At 41.9% G+C, this 27,296-nt stretch overlaps 1 protein-coding gene and 1 long non-coding RNA gene across 5 annotated transcripts in view; one reads left to right on the forward strand and one right to left on the reverse strand.

Moving 5' to 3' along the window:
* LOC109284747 (uncharacterized) overlaps positions 1-27,296 on the forward strand; it is a 96,691-nt gene that overhangs the window by 29,091 nt on the left and 40,304 nt on the right. The gene's annotated exons all lie outside the window — the stretch shown is intronic.
* The window catches only part of LIN7A (lin-7 homolog A, crumbs cell polarity complex component), a 63,792-nt gene continuing 42,660 nt past the window's right edge, over positions 6,165-27,296 (reverse strand). Inside the window, exons 3-7 of one of the 2 annotated variants that reach the window (XR_002092312.2) lie at positions 24,896-24,967; positions 22,189-22,398; positions 12,353-12,571; positions 10,215-10,475; positions 6,165-6,802 (exon numbers count right to left, since the gene is read on the reverse strand). Coding sequence is in view for 1 of the 2 variants with exons in the window: in XM_014595827.3 (XP_014451313.1) it covers positions 12,353-12,571; positions 22,189-22,398; positions 24,896-24,967 (501 nt within the window). In the remaining variant the exon portion in view is untranslated. Of the gene's footprint in view, positions 10,476-12,352; positions 12,572-22,188; positions 22,399-24,895; positions 24,968-27,296 lie in introns of both variants that reach the window. The other variant, XM_014595827.3, reaches the window with a different exon arrangement.

The raw sequence follows: 27,296 nt of genomic DNA on the forward strand, positions 1-27,296 counted from the left end.
AAGAGCTTTCCATTCAATAGTAGGCAAATGCTATTGATATATAGTGATAACAGAAAAGAATAATACAGGCAATTTGATAGCTACCAATCCTAGGGCTGTCATCAGAGTCAAGATACATGTGGCCAGGACGTGAGCTTCGCTTGGAGGTTCTCTCCTGAATGTAGGATGTCAGCAGCCTAAAGGTTGGAGGCTGAGCCTCCGCCCACTGGGGTGGATGAGATGGGCTGGTGGTGTTCTGTCTGTCCATGATGCCTTGGATTCCCCTCTCAGGAACACTTTTTTTAATATAGGACCCTTTACTGTTCTAAAGTCCTTCCTTTTGTATTCTTTCCCCTGCCTGATGACTCTTCATCCATGCGCATCGCTGATTGGTCTTTCTGTGGTCAGTCCACGTTCTGTCCTGTCAGGATATTCCTTTGTTTCACAAGCCCATCACATGCACACATTCTAATTTGGGCTTTCTGGGTCTTCTCCTAATTTGGTCTGTTCCCCCAAAACCAGAACCTCAGGCCCCCACTCTCTTGGACTTTGTGAGGTGGTGCCACCTTCTCATGTTATGGAACGTGTGGAATATGCTCACAATTTCCCAGGCTATGTGTATATCTGTTGGTCTTCTTGTGTTAGACACCCTGTCTGCATTAAAGGCTGTGAGAAATGTGACTGTGACCAGGCCTTTAGAAATCAATTAACCCTTGCTGCTGCCCTGGACTCTTGTTCTAATGCATATAAGCCAAATCCCCAAAGCAAACCTCTGAATACCATTTTCCAGTCATCAATGATTTAACTTGGGATTGTCCTGCTTTGGGCAGGGGTTTGGACTAGATGATTTGAGGTCCCTTTCAACCCTAATTTTCCGATGGTGTGTGGAGCACATGGAGGCAGGAGCTAGCCCAGCCTGGCCTAATGACATATGGCTCCTGCATGCAGTGCCAGGAGACCTGGGTGGTAGCAGAACCTGGCCCGGTGCTTTCCAAAGCCATGCTCCAGTGGGCCAGGCCAGGCTAGCTCCATGCACTACATGGAGCCCCTGGGTCTTAGGTGGAACCACGTGTTGCTGGGGGTCTCTGCCAGAAGTGGGCCATTAGTGCCCCGATGGCCCACTGCTGCTGTTGCAGGGGGTGCTGTGGGGGGGGAGGTGGGTAGGGCCCCCCCTCCCACACAGTCCTCCCCATTCCCAAATACTGCCCCATACCCCCCACAAACCTCATCTCTCCCACAAACCCTCCCAACCCCCCACACCCTTCTCCCCACCCCTCAAATAGATTCATAGATGCTACGGTCGGAAGGGACCTCAATGGATCATCGAGTCCGACCCCCTGCATAGGCAGGAAAGAGTGCTGGGTTCAGATGACCCCAGCTAGTTGCCTATCCTCCTCTTGAAGACCCCCAGGGTAGGGGAGAGCACCACCTCCCTTGGGAGCCCATTCCAGACCTTGGCCACTCTAACTGTGAAGAAGTACTTCCTAATGTCTAGTCTAAATCTGCTCTCTGCTAGCTTGTGGCCATTATTTCTTGTAACCCCCAGGGGTGCCTTGGTGAGTAAAACCTCACCAATTCCTTTCTGTGCCCCTGTAATGAACTTATAGGCAGCCACAAGGTTGCCCCTCAACCTTCTCTTGCGGAGGCTGAAGAGGTCCAGGTGCCCCAGTCTCTCCTCATAGGGCTTGGCCTGCAAGCCCTTAACCATACGAGTGGCCCTTCTCTGGACCCTCTCCAGGTTATCCACATCTCTCTTGAAGTGCGGTGCTCAAAATTGAACGCAGTATTCCAACTGCAGTCTGACCAGTGCCCAATAGAGGGGAAGTATCACCTCCTTGGATCTGTTCGTCATGCATCTGCTGATGCACGATAAAGTGCCATTAGCTTTTCTGATGGCTTTGTCACACTGTCGACTCATGTTCATCTTGGAGTCCACTAGGACTCCAAGGTCCCTTTCCACTTCCGTGCCACCCAGCAGGTCATTCCCTAGGCAGTAGGTGTGCTGGATGTTTTTCCTCCCTAGGTGCAGCACTTTGCATTTCTCCTCGTTGAACTGTATTCTGTTGTTTTCTGCCCATTTGTCCAACCTGTCCAGGTCTCCTTGTAGTTGTTCCCTGCCCTCCGGCGTGTCCACCTCTCCCCACATTTTTGTGTCATCCGCAAACTTGGACAGAGTACACTTCACTCCCTCGTCCAAGTCACTGATGAAGACATTGAAGAGTATCGGTCCTAGGTCCAAGCCCTGCGGGACTCCACTTCCCACACCCTTCCAGGTCGATACCGACCCATCCACCATGACTCTCTGGGTGCGACCCTCTAGCCTATTCGCCACCCACCGGACTGTGTAGTCATCCAAGTCACAGCCTCTTAACTTGTTCACCAGTATGGTGTGGGATACCGTATCGAAGGCCTTCCTGAAGTCTAAGTAAACAATGTCAACCCCTACTCCTGCATCCAGGTGTTTTGTAACCTGGTCATAAAAAGAGACTAGATTAGTCAGGCATGATCTACCTGCTACGAACCCGTGCTGGTTTCCCCTCAGCATAATTTTTCCTACCAGGCTCTCACAAATGTGAGCCTTGATAATTTTTTCAAAGACTTTACCTAGGATGGAGGTGAGACTGACTGGCCTATAGTTGCCCGGGTCCTCCTTCCTCCCCTTCTTGAAAATGGGGACCACACTGGCTCTTTTCCAGTCCTCCGGGACCTGGCCCGTGCGCCATGAGTATTCAAATATTCCCGCCAGTGGCTGTGCAATGACGTCAGCCAGTGCCTTCAGTACCCTCGGATGGAGCTCATCCGGGCCTGCCGACTTAAACACATGCAGTTCTTCCAAGTGACTCTGCACCATCTCAGGGTCTACACATGGTAATCTGGCGCCCTGCTGCTGCCTCTCTACGATCCCAGTCAGAGACTTGTCTTGCCCCTCGCTTAGGAACACTGAGGCAAATAACTCATTGAGGAGTTCAGCCTTGTCCCCCCTGTCTGTCACCAATTGCTTCTGCCCATTTAGTAGGGGTCCTATTCCACCGTGGGCCTTCCTTTTACTCCCTATATAGCTGGGAGTAAAATCTCACACCCTGCATGTGCCCAGCTGCCAGATGGGATGGGACTTGCTGAAAGAAGCCGTAGCTGCAGGGGGAGCTGCCATGCTGCAGCCCTGCCCTGTGCCCACACCAGAGCGGGACATGTGGCCCCAGCCTGGGGTGGCTCCTTGTCCCAAGAACCACTTGTGGGGGTATGATGCATTGGGGGGGAGGGGGAGAGGTAGCAAAATGTGTATGTGTAGAGAGAAAGAGAGAGAGAGAGAGAGAGAGATGGGGGTCAGGGATGGGGGAGTACTCCAGGTAGGAGAGGCTGCCAGAGCTGGGCTTAGAGCCCCCATGAGCAGTCTGTGCAGGGGGAGGCTGGCTTAGAAGAGAAGGGGCTTGCCCAGCCCAGTAGCCTGAGCCCCACTTAAGGGCTTCCCAGGTATAACATGGGGATAGGGAGCAGAACAGTAAGGACTGGCACTGCTCAGAGCCACGAAGTAACAGGTGGAACAGCTGCAGCTGGACTCATGTCCTGGTGCTGGGATGGAGTTGCTGCCAGGAGAGAGCTAGTGGGGGGCAGGCAGGGACTGCAGGTCAGGAGTAAGGGGCACTGGTGGGGCTGTGAGGTGGGAGTGAAGGGCAAGGGCATGGGCATGGGCAGGGCACTGGCATCCTAGTTCTGCTCAACACCCCACATCCTGGTGAGCAAAGCAGGTAGGGGCAGCTCTAATTTTTCTATCATAAAAAAGCCAAAAACAAAAGCCAAAGTGTATAGATATTTAGAATTTATTTTATTATGATGATAGAGGCACTGGTAGGCTTCCAAATTGCTTTAAAATTGTAAATATATCAATAAAACATTGCCCAACTGATCTCTCTATATATCAGCGGTGGGCAATTATTTTAGGCAGCGGGCTGCTTACTCAGTTTTGGCAGGCTGTCGAGGGCTGCATGGGTAGCCCCACCCCTTGACAGGTGTTCTGCCCCCTAGTCACTGTCTTGGGACCAATGTCCCAGAGCCAGCACCGGTGGGGCCCAAAGCATGGTGCAGGCTGGCCAGGGTCCATGGAGCTGGGCTCGGCTGGGCTAGGCTGCACCGGCAGGGAGAGGAGGGAGCAGGCTCAGCTCCGTACAGCCCCTGCCAGCTGGGACCCTGCACTCCTGCCACCCTGCTTTGGGCCCGGCCGGCACTGACCCTGGGGCACCAGTGCAGGTCCTGTGCTCCCACTGGCTTCCCACCCACTCACACCCAGTGCCCCCCAGCCCCGCAGTACAGGCAAGGGGCAGCGCACAGCCTTGACCCCCTGCTCGCCAGCAGGGAAGAAGCTGGTGCTGAGCACAGGAAAAAGCAGCCCCTTGCTGACCCCATGGCCAGTGCTCCCTGCTGCAGGCACTCACAGCCCACGCGGGGCTATCTGGAGCAGGCACAGGCAGCCCCAGGTGGGCTGCGAGCGGCTCCTGCGCAGGGCATTGGCCACATGGCGAGTGAGGGGCCACTCTTCCCTGCACTCAGCACCAGCTTGTCACCCGGCCCCGCTACCAGCCTGGCAGTGGGGTCAGGTTACAAGGTGGTGCTGAGCATGCGGCGGGGGGAAGCAGTCCCTCTTCTGCCCCATGTCCAGTGCCCCACGCTGCAGCTGCTTGCAGCCCACCTGGGGCTGCCTGTGCCTGCTCCAGACCGCCCCAAGTAGGCTGCGAGTGCCTGCAGCAGGGAGCACCGGCCATGGGGCGGGCAAGGAGCCGCTTTTCTCCGTGCAGGGAAGGAGCCCAGGGAAAAGCTGCCCCTCCCCCACCCCATGGCCAGCGCTCCCTGCTGCAGCTGCTTGCAGCCCGCATAGGGCGCCCTTCTCCCCTGCCCACCTTACCTGCGGTTCCAGTGCGGGGCAGCCACGTGCTCCCAGCCCAGAAACCCTGGCTGGGGCTTCCGGCTGGGAGGCGGCAGAATCACCACTGCTACAGCCCCAGGAGGCTCCCAGGACCCCAGGTAAGGCTGGTCCCAGCCTCTACTACTGCCCCTGGGAAAACTTTCCACACACCAGGGGGCACATGACACAGGTGTGGATGCAGCCTAGGATTTCATATTTGGTTTGACCTTCATCATGAGTCTGAAGTCTCTTCCAATCGCTGGTCTCTAAAATGAAGTCTGCATCCTTTAAGTATACCCTACTATTTTGTTGCTGCTGCTGTTTTTTCCATTGCAGCTTCATAACACCGTACTTGAAAAATACATCTGAACATTATATATTTCAACATTATTCAATGGGAAACTGCAAAATTGTATGTCATTTGTTACAATTAAAATAAAAAGCATAGGCACTCACTGGCTTATTATCTGCGATTTCACACTGTGGAAGTTGCAGCTGAAAATCCTCATAAATTTTTCCAGCATACTATTGGCCATGACATTCTCTTTCCTCCCCATCCCTCCTCGCCAAATTATGTGTTTTCATATTCCAATCAGAGCTGTTGTTTTCTGAGGGTATAGACAGATGTAACAATTGTCCTGGTATCAAGGGAGACCATTACAAACTGTTATGATGAATGTTCATGATTCTGTAGTGATATAAGCATAGCACAACCGCTCCTACTTTAATCCTGATTTATACAGGGTCAAGTTAGGGTTTAGCTGATTTAGCTGACTTGCATTGCTACAGGATCTTACACATGTAACATTAAGATTACAACAACTGCATGCTTCAGAGCAGCAGCCTGGTCTTTCTTTCTAAGGGGCTAATATATGTTTGTCTATATCTTGAAACACTTGGAACACTGGTTAATCATTTTGTCTAGTTATCTCAAGTAGTAGAACTGCATTTACAGGAATAACACAATATATTTTTTGAGTGCATTTAGATTTTTGGTATTGCTGACAGAGATACTAAAAGTCAGTTACATAGCTCCTGGATAACCTTGTCTATGATTATCTTGATAAAAAACAACTTAGTGAATCCTCTGGTTCAATTTGTTGCCCATGCAAGGAGAACCACCTCAGGGGGCTAAAGAGTAAAAGTCAACACTGATTTAAACTCAACAAATTGACTGCTGTTGAGTTTCATAAAGTAGCAATGCATAATAAAGTCCACCAGTTTAGTTCAGAGATGTATTTGGTAGCCGTGTTGGTCTGAGTAAAAAAGAAATGCAGAAATCCAGAACTCTTGGTTCAAAGATGCTACCTTTTATTAGACCAATTAAGAAATCACAAAAAATATCTTTTTCTGCAAGCTTTCGGGCTCTCACACCCTTCATCTGGCTCAAGGAAAATTAAAGATGGTAAAAGTCTCCACATGGCTATTTCATAAAATGCAACTGAATCTTTACTTCCTAATTCTGTGTTATTAACAGGACCACTTGCCCTTTCCTTTGTATTTAATGGCATTTGGTTTTAAAAGCATATTTACTTACTTTCAGCAATAAATTATTTTAAAGGAATAAACTTCATGTTTGCACAGAGGGAGTTGAGGATGGAAGTCTGGTCCCTCTGGGTCCATGCAAAAGTCTCTGTGAGACGCTCTTTCTTGTGGAGACCAGGCAGTATTACATCCCTGTTGGTGTCAGATGGCGTGCGGGGAGGTTTTAGAAATCTTTCTTGTTGTTCAACAATGAAGTTTAAAATCCCAAATCGGCTAAATTTCGGCATCTTCCATGTTTCAGGGATATATTTGGTAGCCATGTTCGTCCGAGACAAAAAGAAATGCAAAAATCTAGAAGATCTCTGAACCAAGGTATCATCTGTCAACCAAGAGTTCTAGATTTCTGCATTCCAATTAAGTTCAAGTACTTTTGCGTCCCAACTGAAAAAAAACAACATTTGAGCTTTTTTCTAAATGAAGGCTGCAGAGATTTGCAAAGAACATGCATAAATGAAGGTTCAAACATTTTTGGAGGATGGCATATTACTAATTGATTAAAAACATATAGAGGTTGTTGTCAACTGTTTGGTGATTTTAAGGCCGCCCCCCCCTTTTTTTTTTATGATCCACGCTGCAGATATAGATGTAGAATCTGACCCCTTAACAGTGAATCCCCTGCTCTCTCCTCCCCACCCCCAACATAATCACTTCAACCAAGAAAATCCAGTTTACTAGTAGATGAAATATACCACTATTATACTTTCTTCCTTATTTTTTTAAATGTTGTCAGAGACTGCAATGATGATTTTTAGGACGTATAAATAAAGCATTGTACAGTAATATTTGTAAATAGATTTGAAATAATAGAAACGTAGCACAGGAAGAGACCTCACAAGGTCATCCAGTCCAGCCCCCTGCTCAAGGCAGGATCATCTCTGCCTAAACCATCCCAGCCAATTGTGTGTCCAACCAGCTCCTGAAAATTTAGGGTTGGAGATTCCATAACTTCTCTAGGTAGCCTGTTCCAATGCTTTATCACTCACAAGGTCTCAAAGTTCCTCTGAATTTCCAACCTAAATTTCTCCTGCTGCTGCTCGAGGCCATTGCTCCTAGTCCTGTGCCCTATGGCCACAGAGAAAAAGCCCATCTCCATCCTCTCTATAATTGTTGTTCAGGTATTTGAAGACTGTTAATCAAATTCCCCCTCAGTCTTCTCTTCTTCAAAGCAAATATCCCTTTCAGCCTTTCCTTAAAATTCATGCTTCCCAGGCATCTAATCATTTTTGTTGCTTTCTGCTGGACTCTTTCCAATCTGTCCACATCCTTTTTGAAGAGTGGGACTCAAACTGGGCACAGTACTTTGGGTGAGGCCTCATCAGTACTGAATAGAGCAGAATAATCTCCTGCTATACACCCCAGGATGCTGTTGGTTTTTGTTTTTTGCAAGAAGAGCACGCTGTTGATTCGCATTCAGTTTATGCTCCACTGTAACCCCTAGATCCTTCTCCCTGCAGTACTGCAGCCTTGTCACCATTGCCTAGTCTGTATTTGTGCATACAATTATTCTATCCCAAATGCAGGACTTCGCACTCATCCTTGTTGAATTTAAGCTAGTTAATTGCAGACCTTTTTTTTTCCAAGTTCACCCAGGTCATTCTGGATCCTATCCCTACTCTCTAGAGTGTCTGCAACTCCACCCAACTTGGTGTGACCTGCACATTTGCTAAGGATGCACTCAATACAATAGTCCAAATAAATAATGAAGATATTGAACAATACCAAACCCAGGACAGACCCCTGGAAAACCTCACTTGAAACCGCCTCTCAATTAGACTTTGAGCCACTGATGACCACATGTTGACAATGATCCAATCAGTACTGTATCTACCTTACAGTACTTTAGTCTGTATTTAATTTGCATTTCAAATGCTTGTCAATGAAATGAGAATGTGATATTATCTATATAAGGACAGGAATTACATTCTATTTTTGCAATTTATTATATCCACAGTCCATTTAATCAAAATATAGATTGTGAACAATGGGAGGGGAGGGTAGTTCAGAAAGAATGCAGTACAATAGGCTCTCTAACAATAACTATAACATTTGGTCTCTGATAACTCGCACAGCAGCAGTCAAATCATATTGATGTGCTATAACATGTGCAGTAACAATGACAATAGTTTATATACTATTGATACTAAAGATGGCTGTTAATTTTAAAGTGTGCAAATTGAAAGTGGGTACACAGTAATAAAATTAAAAAGAGGTAATAATAAACACCTTGCAGAACATAATACACGGCTATTTCATAAAACGCAACTTAATCTCTACTTTCTAATTCTGTGTTATTAACAGGACCACTTGCCCTTTCCTTTGTATTTAATGGCATTTGGTTTTAAAAGCATATTTACTTTCTTTCAGCAATAAATTATTTTAAAGGAATGCTGTCAAGGCTGGTGGCTAGTTGGAGGGGGGAGGGGGTTGTTTGTTTTTAATTTATGCATATCAGCTTCCCACGGCTATAGCTGTTCTACATTGAGACTAAATCCTACAAAGAAGAAAAGGAATTGAGACTGAAAAAAAAACAACTTGCAGAGGTTTGGATGTGGGTGATTGCTTCTTACATATTTATAACTAGAATATAGTTTCAGGAGAGTTCTGCATTTCTTATGCCCCCAAACTCCAGCTGAAATGTAGTGGGTGAGAGATTTTAGCATGGAAGAGCTTACAGGGGTACTCTTGCCCTCCTTCAAAAATAAATAGGTTTTGATCCCTCCCATTCCCCACTTTTTGCTCCTCTTCAAATAATAGGTACTTTAAATTGCAATATATTGATCAGGATTTGGAGATCAAATTTTTACGACTTCTGAAGTCAAGGATGCTTTCAGCTTTCACTGTTCAATAGTCTTTGGAAAAGCAGGCAGGTAAACTTAAATGAGACTTTTTTGTTTACATTTCAGTTTGGTTTGATAAAATGGCTCTGAACTTTTGACTTTCAAACTGATTTATACAGTAATATGCCAATGTTAAGAGTAGCAGTTTATGCTGCTTCTCCAAATTTAGCTAACAATAAAATAGAAAATAAATTAAGGAATACAGAAAAGCTAAGATACCTGGTTCATATTTATCACTTGACTATCTGCCAAACAAAGCTTGATCTTCTGCTAACTCTAGCTTACTACATTTTGCAATACATGGTAAGCAAAGATCCTACTTCTGTAACAAGTACATTCTGACAATATATATTTTATGGAATATACAATATATTCAGTTATAGATTTCTATAGAAGAGTAACTATATTAGATACAAGCAATACCTACATTTAAAAATACAGTTCTAGGTTTCCCTACCCTTACTACTAATAAAATTAAAATAGACCTAAAACTGCTTCACTCTATTAATGCATAATAAAATATATGGAGACACCAAGAGTAAAAAGCCAATTGCTTCTACAAACTGAATATTTTATAAATATAGTAACTTGCTATTTTCAGGAAAAAAATTGGAAAATTATTATAAACTGGAAGTCGGATTAAAACAACTCCTACAATATATAGTACAAAGAGATTGTGAAATGAGATGTGTGAATTTGTTTTATATCTTGTGACCAAAATTTGGAACTGATGCAGTTTGGTGTATAGACTACAAGTTGTTCAACCCTGGAAATTAACTGTAGAGAAAGTTTCCTCCCTTACTAGTAGCTAGTCTTGACCTCCTTAAACAAACACCATCACTTACTACAGTGAGCAAATGGATGCAAGGTTTGTCCAGGGTAAGGAGCACAAGACAAGAACTAGAAAAGTTATTCTGATGCTCCAGACTCCTCTACATTTTCTTGTGTTTACTTACCATACTGCTCATTAGCAATAAAGTCACTGAAGTCTGGTATCTGAGATTGCAGTGTTCTGAAGAGCCTTATAAAGAAAGTACCATGTATATGGCTGTCTTGCTAAGTTATTCTTACATCATTCATTCATAGCTTTCAGATAATTACAGTTACTGTGTTCCCATTGTTGTTTCCTTTTACTCTGTGCAGGAGTGCTGAGGCACAGATTTGATTGCTTGGTTACTGAATTCTTGATCTAGATTTTTTTTTTCCTTGAGAATAACCTGAAATTAAACAAACAAACATTTCTCAGAGTTAACAAAACAATTTGAGGAACTAGGTCACTAACATTCTTCTTCCTTCCTCATCACCTAAACAATAATTTTGCTTCAGTAATATCTTACCTTTTGAATGAAACAATTTAGGGTAAAATGGTGTTTAAAGTTTAAATGAAACCTTCATATTTGAATTTTGGTCTTTTTATGATTAATGCTTCCTGCAATGGTACAATTTTAAGCAGCAGAACAATTTACTTCACAAAAGTTAACAATTTTTACTTGAGAGGGGAAAGCAGGAATCTTGACTAAGACTCTCAGAATAAGGCTTTTCAAGTAAGATTCTTGTCTCGTATGTAAAGCCTCAATAAAAGGCTTTCAGGTATAAGAAAAAAAAGTTAGGGTTCAGGATTGGGAGGCCTAGGATCAAATCCTTGCTCAACAGACTTCCAGTGTGACCTTGGGCAAGTCCCTTTGTCATAAATCCACAAAGGTGTTTACATACTCAACTCTCATTGATTTCAGTGAGAGTCTGGCACCTGATGTCTGAGGATCTGGGCCTTGGCTTTTTTTGCGCCTCTATTTCCCATGTACAAAATGGAGTATAAAATAAGATCAGGGTAAGTGAGGAAAAAAACCCCCATGAAAGATGCCATTAAGGGGCTCAAATTCTACAATGATCTTGGCCATATGAGCACCGATAGCAGGGGCAGGCAAAATATGTCCCGGAGGCCAGATCCAGCCTGCTAGTCCATTCTATCTGACCTGTGGGGCCCCTAAATTTTTTATTTTTTTTAATTAATATTTCTCTGCTTCTGGCTGCCTATCAAAGATGACAGGAGTCAAGGACAGTAGGACCCAGGGGGAGCCAGCAGCAGGATGCAGCAGCCCAGCCCTACCCACCCCCAGCCATTCCCCTGCCTTCCTGCCCTGGCACTGCTCCAACACCACATGGCTCCTGCTGCATGGCATGGGCCCGCTCCAGTACCCCAGTGTGTGTGTGTGCGTGTGTGTGTGTTCATAGGGTGAGTCCCACATGCATACCCCACCATACACATGTGGGACTCACCCTATGAACACACACACACATATACACACACACACCAAGATACTGGAGCGGGCCCATGCCACCATACACCATACACATGTACCCACACTCTCCCTCGCGCACCCCACCATACACATGTACCCACAATCACCTCTATGTACACTACACAAACACATGTAAACCAGGACAAAAATATCTTTTGAAATCAAATTAATGAATGTTTTAGATGTTTACTTTTTAGAATATAATTTGGTATTTTTCTGGTTCTGAGATGGCAAAACCCCTTGCTGAAAGGAGTACTTCCAGGGGCAAGGGGAGGGACTTCTGGTGGCAAAGGTCAGGAGTTAGGGGGTGGGACTTCTAGTCACAAGATGGCGACCAGGGGATGGGGCTACCTATGCGGCCCTTGACAGCTTGCCAAAACTTGGTAAGGCCCTTCACCCGAAATAATAATTGCCCACCCCGACCTGTAGGTGAAGGAAACATTCCCTACCAAGTTCAAAGTAGGGATGGTAGCAAAGAATTGTTACTTTTTTTTACTAGCACACTTTTTCTTTTTTAATGTAAGGTGTCCCAGAAGAATACTAACTTACTGTTTACTCTTCCTTGTGCATAAGAAAGAGAGTTGCATATCAGGTATTGATTTCTGGGTTCTGACTTGGAAAAATGGCTTCAGAATTTGATGTGACACATCCCCTATTTTTAAAATGCATTTTTCTGGGGGCAGGGCAAATAGAAGTCTACCAAGTGATGAGCAACCTTCATTCCCCATTGCAGTCAATGCTTATCAGCTGGCAAGAGGTGCACAGCCAAAAGCAAGACCAATGAATACTCTCACCTACGACATATGATTTTGCTGTGTTGTTTGCTGCTGTTGCTGCTGCTGCTGTTGAATTAGCAACTGCTGTTGCTGCCGGCGTCGTGCTGTCCTCAGTTTTTCAAAGCGAGCTTCCATCTCTTCCAGCACTTTGGGTGTGTAGCGTACCACTAGCTTTACACTATCCTTAGCAGCCTTCAAAAGCTCCACTGCCTTTTCATGGTGCTCACCTTCCACACTCTGAAAGCCAGAAGGGAAGAATTAGTTGTCAAGATACTGAGTCTTCTTGCACTTGCTGCCATAGAAACTGTCAGATGTTTAAGCTGTTTTCCTTTTTTTCCAAGTGGTCATTAGCAAGAGAAAATAATGCAAATAATATTTACACAACTTTGGGATCTCATCTGTCTTTGCAGTTTAAATATAGCCCATTTTGCTTATCGGTAGCATTTCCAATGTAAAAATGAGCTAAATTCTGATCTACACAGAAACAGGGAGGGAACTTTATAAATGTACTCAATGGCTACATACACATGAATGTGGACACTTGGTTCCGTGGAACAACGAGCAGTGGGACACCCTGTGCTGCTGATAGTTGTTCCTCTGTGCCACACGCCCTCTGACGCATGACAGGTTACCCTGGGTGGAGTAGGAGAGGTTGGGGCCAGCGTTGGGCTGGCCCCAGCAGCCTTGCCCGTCTCCAGCAGTGGAGATCCTGCCACTTGGAGCCTGAGTGGCAGCTGGAATGTGGTTCTGGCTAGCCAGGCTCTGGTTTTGAGTGGTGCACACTGCCCCTGTGTATGCTGCTCCACTATTTTTTTGCTTGTTTGTTTTGTTTTGTGTGGGTTCTTTTGACCCTTGGATATCCAGGGGTCAAATCCTCCCAACCCCCTGTGCTGCTCCCCTGCAGCATGGAGAACAGCCAAATGTGCAGTATGTGGCACTGCAGATGTGGTGCCATATACTGCATAGCCACACTTATCTGGATGTGGCCAATGGTTTTAATTCATAAAAAGAAAATGCAAGAACTACTGAATTCCAGAAAAGGTGATCAAACCTATTACATAAACAACTCTGAATTTTGCTATCTGATAAGGAAAAAAAGGAATATGATGAGTCTGAGTATGTATGTTTAATACAGATAAGAGGGGGCCTGGGAATTTCATTTCTTAGGCCCTAATCATGCAAGAGTTCTATACAGGACGTTAGAATTTAACTTGATGTATGTGAGCACACCCACAAAAATTCAGAAGCTATGCATGTATTTAGAATTTAAAAGGACAGCCTCATACTTACAGATTTTACTGAACTGGAGTTAGGCTGGCTAGTACATGTCTTCAATTAATCATTTAGCTAGTCGCCTTTGCAAGATGAACTGTTTTCTCTATCTAGCTAGTAATATATATTGAAAGTGGTATCAAACTACACCTATAAAAGTAAAACATAGAGGCCAAGGATCAAGTAACAGAACAGGGCCTTGGTTTCCAGAATCATGTTGTTGTGTTTTTTTTCCTCCTGCAAGTAGTTATACTGAAGCTAAGTCTTACTGTACTCATATGAGGATAAATTTATACATATATGATTATTTCTCCCTTGTCCAGGATAGATTGGTTTGAATGCTTCCACCAAGGAGTTGATGTACAGTAATAGGGCACAGAGCTCTGTGGTAACATACATATACATGAAAACTTATAAATATAAAAATAATCCCTGCCTAAGTAAAATAATCCCAGCCTACATAAGCATTTAAGTCAATGCCTAATAGAGGCCCAGAGAGATTAAGTTAAACAAAGGAAAGAACCCTGGAGAGTGGGAGAGGACCCAAAGGCTAGAGACAGAAATTACACATAAATTGGTATAAGCAATTGGAAACTGGTTCAAATCTGTAACATAACAGAAGTTCAGTGCATATAAACCACTTTCAAAATGGCTGAAACTGGTTTAAGATAAACCTGGATGGATGTAGTATCAGACTTAACTGATTTTAGGTTAAATTGGTTTACTGAACTTCTGTCCCAGATCCCCTCCAGATTCAAGTTAACTCACAGTCCCCCAGCATCCCAGGATGCTTTGTACCTCCCCTGTAAATCTTCCCTTGCATAGTAGGCTGGATAGCCTTGGTCCAAGATGTCTGCTCCAGCTGAGCAGGGAGGTATGCTCCAGTGCCCCCCAGCCTCTGGCCGGGCTTGTGGCTGCTACATTTCTGGAATCAAAAGTGAAGGTCTGTTCACTTGCTTATTGGTTCAATCTACGTAGCTTAGACTAACCTACAAATTTTACTGAGACTTAATATGGTTGCACATAGCTAGTACTATATTTGCAGAAGAGTACAAAGAGAGAAATAAAGGAAAGAGGAGAAAAATTAGTTCTTAATCAGGGCTCTGCAGTCTTTCAGGAACAAACTGTCAGATCTGAAACACTCTCTCTCTGAAGAACAATTTCTATTAAGTGGTGTCTACTGTGAAATTATTTCTATGCTTATGCTGTTTTAAATAGGAGACCTCTGGAAGGGAGAGGCAATTTGGCTGAAAAAAGGGATATTTAATTTCTTCCAATAAATTGCTTGACTGGAGTGCATTTTAGGAGTGCAAATTGTTCCACACCTTAGGAGGAAAAGTAACATTCTCTAATGGTAGTTGATTGCCCACATGTGTTTTAGGCTATGTTCCAGCAAACAAAATTATCTCTGTGCAAAAATCAACAGCTGAGACTTTCATGTAAATTGTAGCTCTTTTTCTTTTTTTAATATTTTTTCCATAAAAAGAGTAACCAAAGCTTTGCCAGATATGACACATTGAAGCTTTTATAAATATCATGCTATATAAAAGGAAACTATACTCATACAATTCAAACTTTCAAAGAAAGGCAGCAGTACTCAAGATAGCTGAAGTCCAAATTATATTAAAAGAATTTGGCATCCTTTTAGGAATTGTCAGGCATTAAAAAGAAAATTCTGTCTATTTTTCTCACTTATAATATATTGTGAATATCAGGTGTAAGATAACAATAAATATCAATTATTTTTGCTGTGGCACACTGAGCTACAAATAACAGCAAAAGCTGCTAAAAGCAAAAGGATGATATTATTTTTACAGCAATGAACTGCATAACACAATTTTGTGTCTTCTTCATCTTCAAAACCTCTCATGATCACATCGTCTCATGTCGCATGATCTTCAGCATATTTGAAAAACACTGTCTCACAGAATAAGTGTTTAATTTAACTGATGGGGTTTTAAATGTATCTGCAGAAATGTGAGCATGCTCCAGAAAATATATTTCAAATTAGAGAAGGAGGTTTAACAGTTCAGGTACTGAAATGAATATGCAAACCATTATGGGGTTAGTAACTAGAATGAGAAAGAGCCTTGAACTACTAAATACCCATTTTTATTTGCTTCTGTATGGTATCCATTACATGTATTTGATACCATTCCCAGAGGAAGACATTCCACATGCTATTGTTTTGTGATAGAGATCATTCATTAGGAATTGATTATCATCAGAAATGTACTGGATTTTCAGAATTAAACATGCACTATTTTGTATTTAAGTGCACACAACTGCAGCAGAGAAGATAAAAGTACTCTATAATGCTTGAAAGTATTAGAGCATGGTTTTGTGCAAGAACTAGCTCTTATTTGTTGGTTCTAATACACACAATAGTTCAAATGGAAAACAGTAGGTGAACAGAGTATTTGAAAACTTCTAAAGAAAATATTTCAGATACAAACTAGAAATCAGCTCAACTTTTTAAACCACAAAACATGCATTTTTTTTAATAAAGAATCAGCAGAGAACACATGCAGTACTTATGGACACTAGCTATTAAATAAGTCATTAATATGTGGCATGACCATATCGATCTCTATGGAGTGACTGCTAATTTTGAAACTAGACATATGCTGTTTTCCATCATTCTGCATATCACTTTATTTCTAATGAATTAGGCCAATATGAACTGGCATTAATCCTGGGCATCCACAGCAACTGAACCATCTATATTTACAGTACTTGGAGTTTATTTTTTTGCTATGCTATGGTGCAGTTTATAAGAGCCTTGTCCCATGGTAATATTAGGTGATGCCTGGAGCTCTTAACATCTGGACTGTCAGTACATTAACACCTGAAACTAGTTTTAAGCACTTGTTAGGCTCTTCAAAGTTAGCCACTCCAGTGCACGTTTATCTCTGATCTGTTACCCTGCTTGTGTTGTACTAACGTGTAACCACTCTAACCTACAGCTACGCCTGAGTATAAACACCCCTCCCTCCTCGTTGCCCCAGATTGGGCTCACTGCCCCCCACAGCCCCCCATATCCCCACTTCCCTCCCCTCTCCCTGCTCTTCCTCGCACTTGCTTGTGACTGCCTGCACAGTCTATTCCAGGCAAGCAGGCAGTGAAGGGTTAACCTGCCTGCCTGGTTGCTGCCCCTGCTTTCTGAGCACTCAGTCCAAGAGCAGCAAGCTGGCAGGAGGGGCTGGGCAACCAGATTAACCCTTTCCCTGCCCGCTTCCCCAGGACAGACAGTGTGGGCAGCCACAAGTAAGCATGGGAAAGGGTGGGGGGGGGATCCTGAGGGACAAGGGGGGAGCTCTGGAAGATGTGGGGGGCAGAGGGAAGGCCTGGAATGAGGGGGCAGGGAATTCTTACCTTTCAGTCCTTCAGACCCCTGATGGTCTGAAGTGTGACTGCTTCAAACTCAAGCTAGCACTAACACTGATAAGCATTTGTGTTGGCTCACAGTAACGTGTACCAAGGCACAAAGAGGCAGTTAAATCAGAATTACATGTTCTTAGTTTTATGTGCAGTTATTTACCTAAAAACATTGTTGTTGTAGTAAGCAGCTGATCATGTCTGTGCTTTATGGGTTCAACATGGTTGTAGATAACATCTCAATATACTTACAAACTTCTATTGCAATTCCCACTGGTTAATTTTTTTTACCAGAAATCTCCATCCTCATTTTTCCAGCTTATCACCATTTTTTTCAAATTAGAAGTGAAGGGCTTGACAAGGCTCTTATTTGGGTCAATGGAAAATTGCCATCGATTTGAACAATGCAGAATCAGGGCAACAGCTGTCAACTATAACAAAGAAGATGAAACTAATATATATAAGAAACCCTAACAACAAAAGTGTAAAGCTTGCTCTCTTGACTTGCTCGGCTTCATGTACTATCAACCAACATTAAGTTAGTGTGGACCTGTGATGTATTTATGGTGATGTAATCTACCTTTGAAATCTGAATAAATGTTGAGTGGACAGACAACATACAGCCATACATGAGTATAAGTCACTCTACTCTGCTGTAAAATTATTCTTGCAATGTCAAGAAGAGTTATACTGATATAAGTTACACTGATATACAGGTTGCATTCCTGCAACTGTGTTCAATTTCATCTTGGTTAGTCCAATGACTCGCAACCGGGGTGATGCACCACCTAGGGTGCCTTGAGATCTTTTGAAGGGCACCTCAGGGTGCTATGCAATGCAAACACTGTTAGGTGTGCAAATGTGATTTACAAGATAAACTCAGAGATTTCAAACATCAATTCATAATTTTAAAAATGTTCTGATTTGTTGTAGTCTGCCTGAGTTCTTTTCAACAGAATTGCTCTATTATTTTTCTGTAGTCAAAAAACAAGGAAAAACTAAGAGCTGGAATTTTCTAAAGGGTGCCTTGAGCCAAACATGGGGTGCCTAAAGTCTGAAAAAGTTGAGAACCACTGGGTTAGTCATTTATTCAACACAAATGGGCTGTTATTGACTCCCCTGCTACCTAGTGGTCAGGCAATGGTATAGCAACTTGTGGTAGAAACTCTCTCTCTGGAGCTATCTGTCCTCTAGAAGCCAAACAGCACTAGTTTATACTAAGAAGACTTTCAATACTAAGAAGATGTTACCAGTAAAAACTATACCATTACAGCTTTAACACCAAAGTCTTCATAGTACATAAATGCATCTTATACCAACAAAGGGAGTTTTTACTGCTATAGTTAAACCATCTCTGCAGACCAACGACTCTTTTGCTAGTCTGATTTGGATAGCTACAGTGGAGTTTCCTGAATCAGCTGTGTTGGCTGCAGATGTGATCATTATAATTTTTTCACTGAACTATGATGGCTAAATCTTATAGTAAGGATGAGGCCCTGGTCCTGGACTGCCCATCAAACATATCATCTAGCAAAGGACACCACACATTCACTCTAATAAAGATCTAGAAATAGGGTGATATTGTTTAACACTAGACCTGGCTTCCTCCCCTCTTTATTAGACCATCAGAAAAACCGTAAAGGGAAGGATATATATTTAAAGTGCAAGTTAGGATTTTATGTATTTTAATCTTGTGGCATTGGCAGGTGCCATCAAGCAGAATAATAGTAAAAGACCTACTGTAGAGATAACGATAGGTAAAGCAATTGCAGATATTGTGCAGGGAAGCACTAATCATCACTATCTAGGCATAAATAATTATAGGAAAAAAATACCCCCACTCAGTTGCAGACAAGAAAAAAGAATCTGATTATATTGATCAAGTCAGGAAATTGGTGAGTATTCCTATTAAAAGTGCTAAAGTAAAAGCTTTTGGGTGAGAATTAGTTCATATAAACCTATGTTGAATCCCCTTCAATCTCTGTCTCACACTAGGTATCTGATCTGCCATAATCTGTGCCAGATATGTATGGCTATCTGTATGTACCACTGCTGGGCCATCTGCAGAGCTCGCTGTTTTCAATTTCCTTTACTTGCAGTGAGTTCAGGACACGAGTGTATTACAGAATCCCCAGCACACTGACAGAGTATTTTATTTTTTTAATTTATTTTCAATTTTGATGAGGCAGTTTAAACAACCCTAACCAGTCATACTGAGATTTACTAATATGAATTCTGAGCACACAACCCTAGTTTTTATGTTGATAATTAGAAAATTGGATAACTACCAACACACGAACATAAGCAAGCTGCAGATATTTCATTTTCATCTCATGTTCCACTGCTGATCAGTCTGTTGTACTGCACGTGCTGTGTATTTGATTTACATCAGATGAGCTGAGAGGAGGGCAGGGTGAACTATTCACAAGGAACAATATGTTAGTTAAACATAGCCCTTTTGTCTTCTATTCTCAAGTTGTCTGCAAACAGTTCGCTATTTTCATGATTTTTTTTCCTAGTGTTTTCAATTATTGCACAAATGTATTTGGGTGGATATAAGTCAATCTGAGATTGGTTTGTGAGCTGTTAGCAACAAGTATTGTTTTAAGTATTTAACATTCGTCATTCACTGAATTGTTTTGATTAGACGTGGATCACAGATATGTTTCTGTCACTTCTCCAGATAAGCATAAGTCTAAGAACCAGTTCTCTAGAGTGCATGTTGATTGGACATTTCTTTTCTATGATATTAGCTTAATATTTGTTTTAGTGTACATTCCTGTAAATAAATTTTAAAATATTCACAAAGAAATGAGAAGAGAGTAAAAAACCAATGTGTTCTAAAATTTAAATGCTCTCCAATTATTTTTTTTTTAAGTGTCTAGTCAGCTGTAATTGATAGTAAAAAGGACTTTTTTTGATGCATTCTGTAGGTCAATTTAGAAGATTTAATCTCCCTTATCTGCATTCTCCCCTTGATCCTTTGAAAATGGTGTTAAATATCAATAGGATTTGTTTGATCCACCACCAGCCGGTAAAGTTCAGATGCTTAATAACTGATAAAGTATTAAAAATAACTTTTTAAGGTCCATTGATCTTTTTGTGTAGCTACCCTATTTGCATGGTATTTTGTGTTTTATTGTACATGTTCAATCAGCAAATATGCATAATCTATCCTCTACTCAGAATAGGATTGTTCACAGGCAACAATTATGTTAAAAGTCCATTTTTTTTAGAACTGGTATCGGTGCAGGTCTGCATGTATTTGAGAAGGATCCTTTTATATGGAAATTGAAGAGGATAGGAGAATTTCTTTTTAAGATATTATTGGAAAAACTGTATGACCACAGATGTGATACACTGAGAAAAAGAATATATGGCAGCTGATGCTTTAATATTCTTTACACACCCAATCTGAAAATAAAATTCAGTAGGAAACCCTTCTGTCAAGCTTATTATAAAATACTTTTGAGTCTGAGCATATGTCTCTTATGAAGTGGTGATGGTCAATGGGAAATGTGAATAGAAACTGTATGCGCCTAAGGAATATAAGATTATGGGTTTTGTGAGGGTACAGTATTGCCAAGTAGAAGTGTGAGGTTATACAGCTGAATGTGTTATATTATTTTTATATTTTACACAGACTGCGTATTGACATTTCATCTCTACCTCACTGATTTAATACGTTTGTGAACAGGGCAAGGTACAAACAGCTGACTAATGCACAACTCAGTTTCTGCTGCAGTGATTTTATATTTAATGAAAACAGAATCACCTCCTTGAAACTGGACCTCATTTGGTGACAAATGTGACACAGACAGAAAATACTGTAGTATGCTTTGACTATGTTCATGTAACCAAAATTGTAAGAAATGGTAGAATCATAACTCAGTACTATTGAGTCTTTAGACTGTTTGAAACCATCTTGTTGAAGTGCTTTTTTTTTGTACATGAATTGCATTCACACTAAAAATGTATAATGTATTAATTTTATTAATCACCTCCCATAACAAATATAGGGGTGTTAGGAAAACCATGTGCAAGAGAAACATGGGTAGACTGGAGGACAGACTGTGGCCCAAAGACATGGGGGGGGCGGGGGGGGGGTGTTCCTGATTTTTCTGCTCTCTGCATTTTCCAAAATCCCTTGCTCTTTCAACTTCCTTGCTACTACAGAGCATTCTATCTGAAAGGGCAGTTCTGCCATGAAAGCAGCACCCTCATGTTTAGTGTGTGCTTCCTGCCTGCATTCACTCACCTCTGACTACTTTACTGACAAAAATAACACAACTGAACCAATACCCAAAAGAGAAGGTCAGCTGGATTCTGCTCTTTATATGAATCACCAGCAGACTTAGTTCCTCTTAATTGCATTTGTGCAAAATCACTGAAAGCTGTGAGACTACCCAAATGTCACTGAGGCTTAATTTGTCCTGCAGAGCTTTTGTTATTAGCACTGGAAAACAAGAAGAAAACAGGCTAGTTTGACTCTCCTTTCACACCTGGAATTTGCAGGGCTAGCAGTTATGGACAAAGGTTAACCTGCATGTGGAGGGTGCAGGAGGTGCTGGTGACGCACCCCTCGTTTGGGTGCGTCACACATGCATAATTATTTCTGAGCCCACTGCCTGGTCAGCACAGGCTCCTGCCAGAGCTCTGCATGTGCAGTGAGGGTAGGAGGTGAGTGATGCCACTGTTTTCCCTCCCCCAACCCTGCTGAATTCCTTGGCAGGGGAAAGGAGGGAATAAGCATCACCCCCTGGGCTCTGGAGCCATATGAAAGTAGTGGTTTTGGCCATAGCTCATGGTGATCAGCTGGTGAGTTCATAATGCCCACTCCAGAACTGTAGCAGAAGTCCAGTGCTGACCACTGCACATGCAAAGCATAGCCAAAAGAGGATGTGGTTGCAGTCCCCTTGGTCCAGTGCTGGATCCGCTGCTGGTTAGGAAAGATATCTGTAAACTGAACATGTATTGTGGCTTAAGACCACTTCTTATAGCAGAACCACATTTCAGGATGACCACCATGGCAGTAAAGGTTGTGAGGGCATAAAGTTGTTTGGTTTACTACAGTTACACTATGGAAGGTCCCTTACTGCAGAGCTAATACTTTTTGCCATATGTCAGCATTTTAAACCATGGTACCAAAATAATCTGAAAAAATAAAAATCTGGAAAATAAATCTATATAAAACTTTTGCATACCACTCCATTAACAGAAAGCAGCTGGTCTCCCCTCTTCAGTCCTCCATGTCTTTCTGCCACCCCTCCAGGAATGATGCGAGAAATATATATAGGAGAATTCTGTTCCTTTCCTCCCATCACGTTAAAGCCCAGGCCTTCATCTGTCTTTGGCAGTTCAACCACTCGAGGATGTGAATGCCCCTCACTTGCTGCAAAAGCAGCAACAGTTGCCTGAAAGAAAAGACAATGATATGGCTGTATAATGAGAACATTGTTAATCCCTGTTTGTGGTGTAGGAAGAATTAATTAATATGAAAGTAATATTTTGAAGTCCTAGCATACCTTTTTGTAAAAGCATTTTACAAATCTTAAGTTCCATTTGCCCCTTTGAAATATGTTGGTAAGGCTAGGCACAGATGATAAAAGTGACTTGTCTAAAGTAACTCCAGCAGCTTAGGGATGCAGTTGTGCACCCGGTACAGATGCCACCGTGACTTGTGGTTGCCACTGCCATCTTGTGACTGTCAGCAGCAGCTGCTTTTTATTGCTTCCTGCCCCACTGCAGCCCCCAAGTCGACACCTGTGGTGTGTCCAGGTGCCTGGTGCAGAAGCACTGCTGGCACTGCCCTTGCTATGGTACTGGGTCACCCAGGAAATTATTGGCAGAACTACAACCAGATCCCAGCAGGCCTGATTGCCAATTATCCTGTATAACCACTCTAACTTCTGTACTAAAACGGACTGTTGTTTTGCGGCAAAGTATTTGCTTTACTGCTGTGCAAGACAATATACACTTTTTTTCTGTGCTTTTAGCGGATATATAAACTGGATGAACTGCAATGTTTATTCTGCACTCCTTCCCCATGTGTATGGCATTTATTATTTCATTTTTCATTAAAAAAGAGATTCTAAAAAGGATCTTTTTATTTACTTCTTTTATATTCTTAGTAAAGTTTTCCCCTTGAATTAAGCAATGACTCATTAATAACCATTGGAATAGCAGCAGAAGTGTATATCTGGTAGCTTTCTTTAAACTAGGTTGGTTTGGAAAAATAAGCTACAAATATTTTGGATTTGGAACTATAAATTAATTAAATTTGTTCTAAACACCAAAAAAAAATGTCAAATGTTGTAAAGAATGCTTCAGGAAAATAAAACATTTCTCATTAGCCGTTCACTAGCAACTGTCTTTAATTATGCACTCTGTTAAAGCACTACATTAACATTAGAAAAGTTGTATCAAGTTTTCAATATATCCTCATAACAGAAATTATTATAGCAATTCTGCAATGTGTTAATATTTGTTCAGCATTCTAATAAGGTTTATGCTTAATGGAAGCTAGTGGATGTTGTGAATATAATGGATCATTCTCAGTTACATGTACTTGTTCATGCAAACCTTGTCATCATGCATACATTAAATGTCAGACATGAATGCACTGTGACTAGGAGAATGCAATGCAGACAGCCCAGAAATAACCAGGAAGTATTGCGATATTGAAACATTGCTCTGTAACCCTGCTGTTCTAAATGAATAAGAAATGAGAATGGCAGATACTATTCAGAATTCCACCCTCACCCTCCTTTGTTATACCACATAGTAGTATGTTTTGGTATTTACCTAGAGATAAACAGATTCATGATCTAACATAAACCTTACAAATCTACATTGTTCATTTGAAGTTTCAATCAGAAAAAAGGTTTAAAAAATCATAAGAAATCAGCCTTTAATAACACTAATTCAAGACAAAGAATGAAATAAATTGTCTAATTCAGGAAAACTTATTTCAGTTTATTGTACAGTAGGCTAGTTAAACTAAAAACACTGGCTACTCTAGATAACACTTTTCTCCAATACTGTATTTTAATCATTACCTATTTTTGGGGCCTATTTTTAAACAGTAATCCCTAATGCAAACTCACAAAGGTAAAATCCTATTCCCATTCAAGTCAGTGTGAGTTTTGCCATAGCATTCATTGGAAAAAGGACTAGCCCTGAAAGCATCTTTTTTCCGGTAAAAGTTCTGGCTTTTCTAAATTATTTTTTCTGAATGATATCCCTTTTACGAAGGAAAGGCTAATCTTGCGCACCAAATGTTAAGGGATAGAAGTAATTCCCTGTTGGACCTCCTGTCTGAAAGCAATTATTTTTATCCATGAAGTGAAATACAATACATATCATGTATTTGAATATAGATGAGATGGTTTCATTGATACAGGGGAGTCTGTACATAGCTACCATTCACTTTTAGCAAATGGAAATACCTAGGGCCTGTTTTTCAGAAGTGATGGGTACCTCCATCTTCCACTGACTTCAAATGGAGATATAGGTGTTCAGTTTCTCTCTCCAACTGACACGCACAAGATTTAGAACAGACCACACAAGTATAGGGATGAACCTTAAAGGAAATTTTTCAGTAAAAGTATTGATGTTTCAGGTATTATTCTACAGAATGAACCAGTAGATTTGTTTTTCCAAACTGATTTTTTCAGTAAACCATCAAATTCCATTAAATCATTCTCTTTTCTTAAGCTACAGAAGCAGCATAAAGGTTAAATTTTCCATTGTGATTGTTACCTGGGAAGTAGCACTGGTTCTAGACTCTGGGCTGCCACTGATGTCTAAATTTTCTTACAGTGTACACACGAATACCTGAAACACACACGCGCACAGTCAATTACTAGGTAACTTTGGTAACACAGATTTCAATAGCTGCACATGTCCTACCTTTGCAGTGGCCCTGGCACGGAATTCTGGGCAGCCGTTAACAGTTATGGTTTCATGCATATATTGATATACCTAAAATGTTCACAGAAACAAAAAAAAAGTTGTTATATTAACAAAACAAGGAATTTAACTAAATTTACACCAGGGAGGATAATTTTTTTCCATCATAAAACTATGCACCCCAGTATCACAATTATAGAACTGTACATTTGTTACCCTACAACTACATATGGTTTCCTTGCAGTCAGAAACTTGTTTCTCATGATATCTGAAAGTCTCTCAATCTCTGGTGCCACCATTTTCCACACCTATGACAGCCGTCTCCAATTATACCAACAAATAACCTCTTCTAGGGCATTTTTACACATGGAGGACTGGTGCCACCTTAGTCTGCCCCCCCCCAGTGACCAGCCAGGAACCAGGGTCCCCTGCAGCCAATTGTGCCAACTGGGAAGCAGCTGCAGCGCTCCCGGAAGTGGCTGCAGTGCTTCACCTGGTGCATCCCAGCCGGCGCTTGCAGGGGAGGGGCACCGACGCTCCTGCCAGCCCTGCCCTGCCCGTCGCCTAAGCGGGGAACATGGCCTGTCAGGGGGTGCACCAGCACTCTTGGACTGAATGTGCAGCCCCATGCACCCCCTATGCATCACCAGTTTTTACACATGCTCGGTCAAGTTCTGATTAGAACGCATCAGAGCAGACTCAATTAATGATACTGCAGTGATTAGAACACATAAGAGCAGACTCTATTAAGTGTGCTGCATCATGTCATGTATTCAGCATCCCCACATTTCAAAATGGCAGTGGGAATTCTTTAACTAAAGCTCGTTTGACTAACTTTAGTTAAAGTGCCCCCGCCATTTTGAAGTGAGGAATGCTGAATACAGAAGATGCTGCGGACGTTTCAACTAGAGCGGCTCCCAGGGGGCTCCTTTTGGGAGCTGCGTAAATTAAAATGCCAACCCTGGAGCACATGTATAGGTGTCCCTAGTGATTGCCTTGAACTGTATAAATCCATTTCAAAATTATCTTGTGAGTATCTGTGACCTCTGAGCACCCTTGTGGTCCAGGGAGGAAGGAGGTAGAGGTAAAAGACAAATTTCCAAGAAAGATCTGAAGGAGGGATATTAGAAGCAAGCATTAAAGAATCTTTTTTGCTGAGATCTGTCAGTCAGCCATGACTCAGGATGGGGAGTAGGGGATGGCAGTCAGCATAAGGAACAAGAGGGCACTGGAAACAGTGAGACCCCATATAATCAGGTAAGTGGCATAAAATTAAATCTGCCAATACTTGTTTCTTTCTACCCACTCTTTTTTTTTCCTTGTTATATATTTTCTTGTCCCTAAGCCTCCCTTTTCACCCACCCAAATAATACAGATATGACATTTTTTCTTATTATGTTTACCTCTAAGTCTTTGGCCATGGATGGAAATAGGAGGTGATAGAGTTCTAATGCTATGGTAGGAGACAATTTTTATGAACTGGGAGTTGTTGACTACAAGATGTAGTGAAGACTAAGGTAGAAACAGGAGAAGGAAGACTTAGATGTTTACAAATTGCGCTCCCCTTCAGTGACCTTCAGTATTTATTGCTTAGGATTAAAGAAGGTAGACTCTCCTGTCTTTGCAGATGCCCTGTTTAGGGCCTAGAAATTGGGATTCACAGGCTGCCTAGCAGGACAGAAGGACATTGCTTGAAACAGAAATGGTGAAACATAGGTCTGGTTAGAATCGCTAAGAGCCCCTCTCTATAGGAATTCAGTGTAATTTCTGCAAGACCATATTACACAGCAATTGAGTTCTGTATTTCTTTTACAAAGCCATAGGATTTTCTCAATTCTTATTATTTTGAGCAAAAGGCATAAGCTGAGTCATCTTTTCCCATGCAAATTGGACAAAGAATTGCTTTCTTTTGTGTATTGCCTATTCTGAATGAAACCGTTGGTCTCTAGCTGTTTCCAACTCTATAAGGAAAAGCCTACAACATGCCTGTGCTGGATCAGATATGCAATGGTTTTGTATACAGATAACTTGTTTTTCATACAAATGTCACATTGAATAGATGATTAATTTGTGCTTACAAATGCACAATATATTTTATATTTATACTATACTAAAGATAAACGGTTGTATTTCTAATACGCTGAAGAAAGATAGAGGTCAAGTTTAGAAAACCTCCAAAGTGCAAGACACTTTCTAAAAGTAGAAGTTTGATTCTATCAGCAGCATATAAACAGTACAACAACAGTTCAGAAAAGTAGTGTCTATAGGGATGAGACAAATAAAATGTACAGGCCAAAACATATTGCTTCTCTATGCTTAGGGGGAAATCCTAACCTTATTGAAGACAATGCAGACATTCACATAATGTGAGTCTACTGCAGCCATTTGTTCTTAATCTTAA

This window comes from Alligator mississippiensis, chromosome 4 (assembly GCF_030867095.1).
Source record: "Alligator mississippiensis isolate rAllMis1 chromosome 4, rAllMis1, whole genome shotgun sequence".
Lineage (NCBI taxonomy): Eukaryota > Metazoa > Chordata > Crocodylia > Alligatoridae > Alligator > Alligator mississippiensis.